This window comes from Doryrhamphus excisus, chromosome 5 (genome assembly GCF_030265055.1).
Source record: "Doryrhamphus excisus isolate RoL2022-K1 chromosome 5, RoL_Dexc_1.0, whole genome shotgun sequence".
Taxonomy (NCBI): Eukaryota; Metazoa; Chordata; class Actinopteri; order Syngnathiformes; family Syngnathidae; genus Doryrhamphus; species Doryrhamphus excisus.
In genome coordinates this window covers 3,315,369-3,324,470 of record NC_080470.1, presented here as the reverse complement: position 1 = coordinate 3,324,470, position 9,102 = coordinate 3,315,369, and the positions used below count along the sequence as shown (strand labels likewise).

At 39.3% G+C, this 9,102-nt stretch overlaps 1 protein-coding gene across 1 annotated transcript; it reads right to left on the bottom strand.

Moving 5' to 3' along the window:
- Positions 1–686: 686 nt before the first annotated feature.
- zgc:101100 (uncharacterized protein LOC445169 homolog) lies at positions 687–7,890 on the bottom strand. Its single transcript, XM_058072365.1, has 4 exons — positions 7,111–7,890; positions 5,664–5,814; positions 4,032–4,207; positions 687–2,368 (listed from the first exon to the last, which is right to left on the bottom strand). Exons 2-4 carry the CDS (start codon positions 5,812–5,814, stop codon positions 2,000–2,002), a joined length of 696 nt encoding a protein of 231 aa, XP_057928348.1. The 5' UTR covers positions 7,111–7,890; the 3' UTR covers positions 687–1,999.
- Positions 7,891–9,102: the final 1,212 nt, after the last annotated feature.

Here is a 9,102-nt window from a genome sequence, read left to right as displayed (position 1 = left end):
GATGAAGAGTCTTGAACCAGTCATGATGTGCTATATATATCACTATATTGACACTTACTATGGTACACATTATGTCATTGGATACTCATATCACCTCCTACTTCGGTACGGGATAAGATAAGATAAGATAAAATAAAATAAAATAAAATAAAATAAAATTTTATTCATTTTTTATTTATGAATAAACAATTTTTAAATTTTATTTTAATAAAATTTTATTTTATTTTATTTTATTTTTATTTTAATAAAATAAAATAAAATATAATAAAAAATTATTTTAATAAAATAAAATTTTATTAAAATAAAATTTTACATTTTTATTTTAATAAAATAAAATATTATTAAAATAAAATTTTTAATTTTTATTTTAATAAAATAAAATAAAATAAAAAAAACTGAAACTATATTAGGAAAGCAGGAAGTGAACAAATGTAACAGTTACTGATTGTAAAAGTACCAGACGGAGGGGTAGGATTTAATAAGCTTTGCTTCTTCCTACTCCTTTTGGACATGTGGAACTGTGAACTGATTATGTGATGCATTCAATTGTAATCTGATGCATGTTCAAATGAAATAAAACCATTACCAATATTGAACTATCCAACAAAGACAACTATGTTGATGAGCTGGGATCCTCATCTCTACAAATAAGCCACAAAGAGATTTTACATACAAACAACTTTATTTCACAATATGTAGCAGTGCAACTATAGATACAGTACATATAGTGTATATCACACCTATATGTTCAAAAGTGATTCCTTAGAAAAAGGCAGGCATGCTGTATAATGCAAGGCAGCAGATGTCTCCACATTGTCACCGAGTTTCAATCCCTTGTGAGAAAGGAACGACACAGTTTAGCATTAAAAAAAATTGTGGATTTTTGGTTAAAAAAAACAAAAAAATTATTTTATTATTTGTTTAATATTTATGCAGTTATTAGACACAGTCAAGCAAGACAGGGGTTCTGAAGCTGCTTGGAAGTCATTCTTATAGCAAATGTTGATCCAAAATTGGAGTAGAATGTCAATATTAAGCTTGCAGGAGGGTTTGAGGTGGAGGGGGAACTCGTCACGTGTTAAAACCAGACCATTTTTATGGGCGAGGCAGTGACTCTCGTTAATTCCCCATGTGCTGGTGGTCCCGTTTTTATTAATTGTTTTTTTAATTATTATTTAAATGAATACATTTACAAGAATAAAGTCGTAATTTTACGAGAACAAGGTAATCATATCACAAGAATGAAGCCGTAAATTTGCCTGTAAAATAAAATTATTATTAAAGCAGGGGTCTCAAACACGCGGCCCGCGGGCCAAATGTGGCCCGCAGGACACTAGTTTGCGGCCCCCGCCTTGATATAAAAGTTTAATGTTAGTGCGGCCCGCGCAAGTTTGATATGGATGCTGTATGGTATCATGTACCCAGAAAAAATGATTACGTTTGATTAATGTTCATGTTAAAGGTTAAATAACTCTTAATAGTTATCCTCCTTATCCGTGTGGAAGTGGTAAGTTTTTGGCTATTTAAGTTGAAAGGAAATAACTTGAAGAATAAAGTTGTAATTTTACGAGAACAGAACAAGGTAATCATATCACAAGAATGAAGTCGTAAATTTGCCTGTAACAAAATTATTCGGTATTGTTTACCTAAATAGTGATGCGCACTTTCGAGATTCAGCATTAAAAAATTCGTGGATTTTTGGTTTAAAAAAACAATTATTTTATTATCTGTTTAATATTTATGCAGTTATTAGACACAGTCAAGCGAGACAGGGGTTGTGAAGCTGCTTGGAAGTCATTCTTATAGCAAATGTTGATCCAAAATCGGAGTAGAATGTCAATATTAAGCTTGCAGGAGGGTTTGAGGGGGAAAAAAAACAGACATTTTTTATGGGCGTGGCAGTGACTCTCGTTAACTCCTCATCTGCTGGTGGACACAGTTTTTCGAGAAATGTTGCAGTTTTTCGTAACGCCCGAAAGAGGAGTCCCCAGACCAGGAGCTACGCTGCTGTGTAAAGATGCCAGAACTCCGACGGAGCGACAAACTCTGTGGACAGCATTCCGAAAAACGGCTGGCGAGGCGTGTGGTTGTAAGTCTGGCCTGGGATGAAAGGGAAAAGCGGAGGGGATCGTCGCACGGGACGACACCTGGAGACCAGATGAGCGTCTGTACAAGGGCAAAGTTCTCGTCTTTTATCTGACACGGGAGGGCGGGGCAGAGATGGCCTGAGTGGGATGTCGCTTTCAGTGGGCGACGTGTCCGTGTCTTGTCCGTCCGTCCCGTCGTCCCTCAGCTTCTTCTCCTCTTTGGAAAGGATGGGGCATCTTTGACCTTTGCGGAACTTTGCTCTTCGGTTCTTGAACCACACCTGAGAATTCAGGTACAATATACAGTAAATACAATATAATACAGTACCTGTTGTATTAGATAATATAATGCATTTTTTAAATTATTATACTGTTCAAAAGTCAACTCACTTTGTTGCTTTATTCAACTTTTTTCCATATCATTTTGCCACAATAAAATGTAAATAGGACAGACACAAAAATATATACAACCATTCCCATCATACTGTGCACATTGACTTTTGGTGAGGATCTGGATAAAGGTGCTTAGTTTGAGACACTAAAGCAGGGGTCTCAAACACGCGGCCCATGGGCCAAATGTGGCCCGCAGGACACTAGTTTGAGGCCCCCACCTTGATATGAAAGTTTGATGTTAGTGCGTTCCCGTGCAAGTTTGATATGGATGCTGTATGGTATCATGTACCCAGAAAAAATTATTACGTTTGATTCATGTTCATGTTAAAGGTTAAATAACTCTTAATAGTTATCCTCCCTATCCGTGTGGAAGTGGTAAGTTTAAGTTTAAATTTAAGTTTAAAGGAAATAACTTGAAGGCTACCGTTTAGGTCGCTAGCTCTCTAGTTTGCGAGTTAGCATGTGTCTCAAGACCCTGCAGTTGCGCAATAAATTGCTAAAAATTGGCAAAATTATTAATATTTCATATTGGGTTTTTTTCTCCATTCCGTCCTTGGGAATGTCGTATGTTATTTAAAAAATGATGACATCATCACCAAATTAGTTAAACAGTGCTTAAACGCTTTCATTGCTAAACTCACAACTGACCAGGTTATGAGTTTAGCTTAAGTTAGCATGGTGAGGAAGGACTGTTGACAAAATAACACGGAACATTTCTCAATGCTTTAGCAAAGCTTTTCACAATTTTTACATTTTAACACTTATCTATTTAAAAAAATAAACAAAAATTTAAGCAAAAACATTTAAGCGCATCAAGTACGTATGTCTTCTTGTTGTATCTCTTTGTGGCCGCTAGATGGCAGTGTTGACGTGAGTACTCACGCAAGGACTACTGTGAAGTTTAAATTGCTAAAAATTGGCCGAAATTATTAATATTTCATATCGTGTTTTTTCTCCATTGCCTCCTCAGGAACGTCGTAGGTTATAAAAAAAATGATGACATCATCACCAAATTAGTTAAACAGTGCGCTTTCATTGCTAAACCCAGGTTATTTGTTTAGCTTAAGTTAGCATGGTGACAGCTGCTTCCTGGACCACCATGCTATGCTAATAGCATTCATTCATTTTCTACCGCTTATCCTCACAAGGGTCGTGGGGGGTGCTGGAGCCTATCCCAGCTGTCTTCGGGCGAGAGGCGGAGTACACCCTGGACTGGTGGCCAGCCAATCACAGGGCACATATACACAAACAACCATTCACACTCACATTCATACCTATGGACAATTTGGAGTCGCCAATTAACCTAGCATGTTTTTGGAATGTGGGAGGAAACCGGAGTACCCGGAGAAAACCCACGCATGCACGGGGAGAACATGCAAACTCCACACAGAGATGGCCGAGGGTGGAATTGAACCCTCGTCTCCGAGCTGTGAGGTCTGCGCGCTAACCAATCGCCCGCCGTGCCGCCTATGCTAATACATGCTCCATCAAAAGGTGGCGTCAAGTGAGTGTAGCAGAGTTTCTGTAAGTAAACACAAGGAGTCAAACTACCTGAATGCGAGCCTCGGGCAGGTTGATGCACACGGCTAGCCTCTCCCTCATGCTGATGTCAGGATACTGGGTCTGCTCGAAGGCTTTCTCCAGAGCTTGCAGCTGGGACACGGTGAACGCTGTGCGGCTGCGGCGTTGCTTCTGCTGGTTCCCGTAGCGGGCCTCCAATATAAGTTCTGATACGATGGAAAGAAACAATAACAATAAATTCCATTTCCATTTTGATAATGCGCTAACTTTGACAGCACTAAAAGAAATATAAATTACATTCAATTGGATTTATTTTATGGCTGCACGGCGAGCTGGCCGAGGGTTCAATTCCACCCTCGGCCATCTCTGTGTGGAGTTTGCATGTTCTCAGCTTTAAGCATTAACATTAAACTTTTGGTATCAAGGTGCGGGGCCTCAAACTAGCGTCTCGCGGCACGCATTTGGCCCGCGGGCCGCGAGTTTGAGACCCCTGCTGTAAATGCTGAGATGTATGCTAGTTATTAAATTGTGTTGCGTGTTTGATAGAAAGTGGACCATCACAGGGCGGCACGGCGTTCGAGTGGTTAGCGCGCAGACCTCACAGCTAGGAAACCCGAGTTCAATTCCACCCTCGGCCATCTCTGTGTGGAGTTTGCATGTTCTCCCTGTGCATGTGTGGGTTTTCTCCGGGTACTTGTATGAATGTGAGTGTGAATGGTTGTTTGTCTATATGTGCCCTGTGATTGGCTGGCCACCAGTCCAGGGTGTACCCCGCCTCTTGCCCGAAGACAGCTGGGATAGGCTCCAGCACCCACCGCGACCCTCGTGAGGAAAAGCGGTAGAAAATGAATGAATTAATGGATTTATTATAGGCTGCACGAGTGGTTAGCGCGCAGGCCTCACAGCTAGGAAACCCGAGTTCAATTCCACCCTCAGCCATATCTGTGTGGAGTTTGCATGTTCTCCCCGTGCATGCGTGGGTTTTCTCCGGGTACTCCGGTTTCCTCCCACATTCCAAAAAAAACATGCTAGGTTAATTAGCGACTCCAAATTGTCCATAGGTATGAATGTGAGTGTGAATGGTTGTTTGTCTATATGTTCCCTGTGATTGGTTGGCTGGCGACCAGTCCAGGGTGTACCGCCTCTCGCCTGAAGACAGTTGGGATAGGCTCCAGCACCCACCGCGACCCTCGTGAGTAAAAGCGGTAGAAAATGAATGAATGAAAAAGCATAATAGGTCCCATTAAAAAAATACAAAAGCCCACAATTTTACATCTTTTACAATACACCGCAGTTTCTATGAGATGCAGAAGTTTGTTTGTCAATTTGAAGCATTTGAAACAGAATTGTTTGATGGGAGAGGAGCAAGCTTTGTGTCAAAATTAAGATATTTTTAAGGGCCATTTGCTAGCTTGCTACCTGACTGTAACCCCCGCGAAACCGGGGATATAATGTTTATGTAGACTGTTTGCTAGCATGTTAGCTAGCATGACTAGCTCTTAAAACAAACAACTTTATCTTCGTAGCATACAATGTGTAATATATCAAAGTTCTTCTACCTTCGTTATATTTTATGACACATATGAAGATATCAATATATAGGAGTGGAATCATAAATAATTTCGATAAATTTCCCGTCTGTAAAATCCCCCCCTGGCCTACCTGCAAGTCTCTCAGCCACCGACAGGGTGCGCACCGCGGGACTGGCTGCCGAGTAGACGCTGTACTGCTGCGCCATCTGCTGGTGGAGCTCCAGCAGGATGTTGTTGACACCATGCAGTGGGAACACGCCGCTCAGGGAGTTCATATTCATCTAAAAAAGACGCAAGGACTTGTGGTCTCAGTTCCATACTTACACGTGTCGTTTTGTGAGCATATAAGGGGGAGTACGGTAAAAAATGCAGTGAGCCGTCAGTACCCGGATGTTCAACTCAATACAAATGGTGAGTGTCATGTGACATTCAATATTCACTATCTTGGCCGTCTGGAAGATTGGATTTTTTATGTTAATTTTTTTGTAATGTAATGTCGAATGCTACTTTGTTATTCAAATAATTACATATAAATATATAAATTTTTAAAAGGGAGGAAGAACTTTTTTTTATTTTATTTGGGCAAATATATGAACCATTACAGTGCATCAATCAAAATATAACTTTATATTATTTACATTTGTATTCAACTATCTGATCACAAGCCCAAAAGGAGTAGGCTGAAGCAAAAGTTTATAAATATATAAATAATATAATCATGTTCATGCCACTGTTGTTTTCTCCTGTTATTATTATCATTGTAATATTATTATTGTTATTATCATTATAATATTCATCATTATTACCATTATTATTGTTATTATCACATTATTATAATCATTAATATTACCATTTTCATCATTATAGTTGTAACAATTTTGGGATTTTTTTTGTTTTATTTTTTTTGGTTTTTATTTTTTTAATTTTTTTCTCAAGTGGTTGCAATTTGCAGTTAAACAGAGAAAGGAGGAAACAGGTAAATATTGCTATATGGTGGATTTATGACAAATCATTTATGTTAAAAAATTCACACCCTTGGGAACTAAATACTGTAATTATAATATATTATAATATATAATATATTATAATATAATTATAATAATAATATATTATAACATATTGTAATTATAATGTAATATAAAATAATTATTATAATAATTATAATAATATAATATATTATAACATATTGTAATTATAATATAAAATAATAATTATAATATTAATTATATATTATTAAATATCAGCTTCCTCTTCTTCTCTCCCTTTTGATTGTAAATTGCAACCACTCTTGTTAGTCCCTTCCCCTCCCTTCCACCACATAGCTAAGAAGGAGATGATCCAGGGTGGTTAGGGTCCATCACTGCACACTCACAAGTTGGGGGTCCGGGTGCCGAGGGTGCACTGCTGTATTGCCATACTTCTCAGTACACAGTGTACATACTGTATATAATATACACGCAGTACATAGTGAAGGGTCAAGCAAGGTTAAATGACGACCCAATCCTTAATCTCCCTTTACAGTAAATCTACTCAGTAAAACATGATAAAAAATGATAATTGTGATTATGGGCGATTACCTGAGATGTAAATCTTGGCTTTTGAGAAGTTTGTTGCTAGTTCCCAGTAAGTCGTAGTCCAGTGTGTGTCCCCAGATCCAGTACATCCCAGTCCGGCTCAGCTGCACTCCCAGTATGATACCCTGCAAACATTCTCAGCCTCGACTATTTAAGAAGCATTTAGCCAAGCTCCTCTCCGCTATTAGCCAATAGAAAGAAAGGTATTAGCTAGGATTAGGTGGGATGAGGGAGGGCCGGGGAAAGAGGGGGGGGGGGGTCTCAAGTTTTTGAAACTATTGAACTTGAGAGATTTATGCCAAGGATCCCCCTACAAGCGAGCGTTTCACTCCCTCCCGTTTAAAACAATTACAACAATGTGGTGGGCTAATCTCTGAGGCAGCCCGGATTAAAATAGCAGCCTTTGATTGTCCGCCTTTCACAGACCCCCCCCCCCCATCATCTCAAGTGGGGGGTTTGTTTTGCTAACGCACACATTTTGCAGATAAATTGCCGCCCGTGTGAATTTAATCTCAACTAAAGCAACCCTGTCGAGAGATACTTGTCGTCGACATGAATTAGAAACGTTCCCATAAGCGTCTATTTGCCTATGCCGTAACCTAGCGCATTTCCATGCTGTTATCAAGCTAATATTTGTAGTTGTACTTCAGACATTTGCATACGCATTCAAACTTCATATTTATATATTAACATTCAGAAAAGGTCTGCTCCACTATGGCCCGCAGGCCAAATAAGTTTTTTTTTAATCCGGCCCGCCGTACATTTTCATTTGGCCCGCGGGCCGCAAGTTTAAGACCCGTGCTGTAAATGCTGAGATGTATGCTAGTTATTAAATTGTACTTAAAGGCTTAGCTTGTGTTGCGTGTTTGATAGAAAGTGGACCATCACAGGGCGGCACGGTGATTGAGTGGTTAGCGCACAGACCTCACAGCTAGGAGACCAGGGTTCAATTCCACCCTCGGCCATCTCTGTGTGGAGTTTGCATGTTCTCTCCGTGCATGCGTGGGTTTTCTCCGGGTACTCCGGTTTTTCCTCCCACATTCCAAAAACATGCTAGGTTAATTGGCGACTCCAAATTGTCCATAGGTATGAATGTGAGTGTGAATGGTTGTTTGTCTATATGTGCCCTGTGATTGGAGACAGCTGGGATAGGCTCCAGCACCCCCCGCGACCCTCGTGAGGAAAAAGCGGTAGAAAATGAATGAATGAGTTCTCCTCCTATTTTGTGTGGAAGTGGTAACTTTTTTGCTTCTTATTTTGTCTTTCACCACCCTCGGCCATCTCTGTGTGGAATTGAACCCTGGTCTCCTAGCTGTGAGGTCTGCGCGCTAACCACTCGACCGCCTGTGGTTCATCACAGGGCGGACACGCAACACAAGCTAAACCTTTAAGTACAATTTAATAACTAGCATACATCTCAGCATTTACAGCAGGGGTCTCAAACTCGCGGCCCGCGGGCCACGCTAGTTTTAGGCCCCCACCTTGATACCAAAGTTTAATGTTGAAATGACAGCTTAAAGCTGTGTGCACACCGGACACAATTAACATGATTTTGCCCCGCCCATAACTGTTACCCTACCCTGTTACCCCGCCCTGTTTTGCTTTGTATTAGCAATGACTGATTGATTGATTTATTGTCTTTATTCTTAATTTGTTTATTTCAAACAACAACAACCGATTAATCGGTTAATCAGTCGAAATCTTTTAAAAAAGGCCAGTATAGAAGGGGATGGCTTTTGAAAAATGTTTGGGATTTAATAAAAAATATGTTTTTTAAAAAACCTAATTAATTGATTAATTTTTAAAAAAAATCAACCGATTAATCGGTTAATTAGTTACAATTGTTGAAAAAAATGTTCAGTACCAAGAGGGACGCCTTTTGAAAAATGTCTGCGATATAATTAAAAATATGTTTTTCAAAAAAATCAAATTAATTGATTAATTTTAAAAAAATCAACCAATTAATCGGTTAATCAGTCACAATTGTTTTAAAAA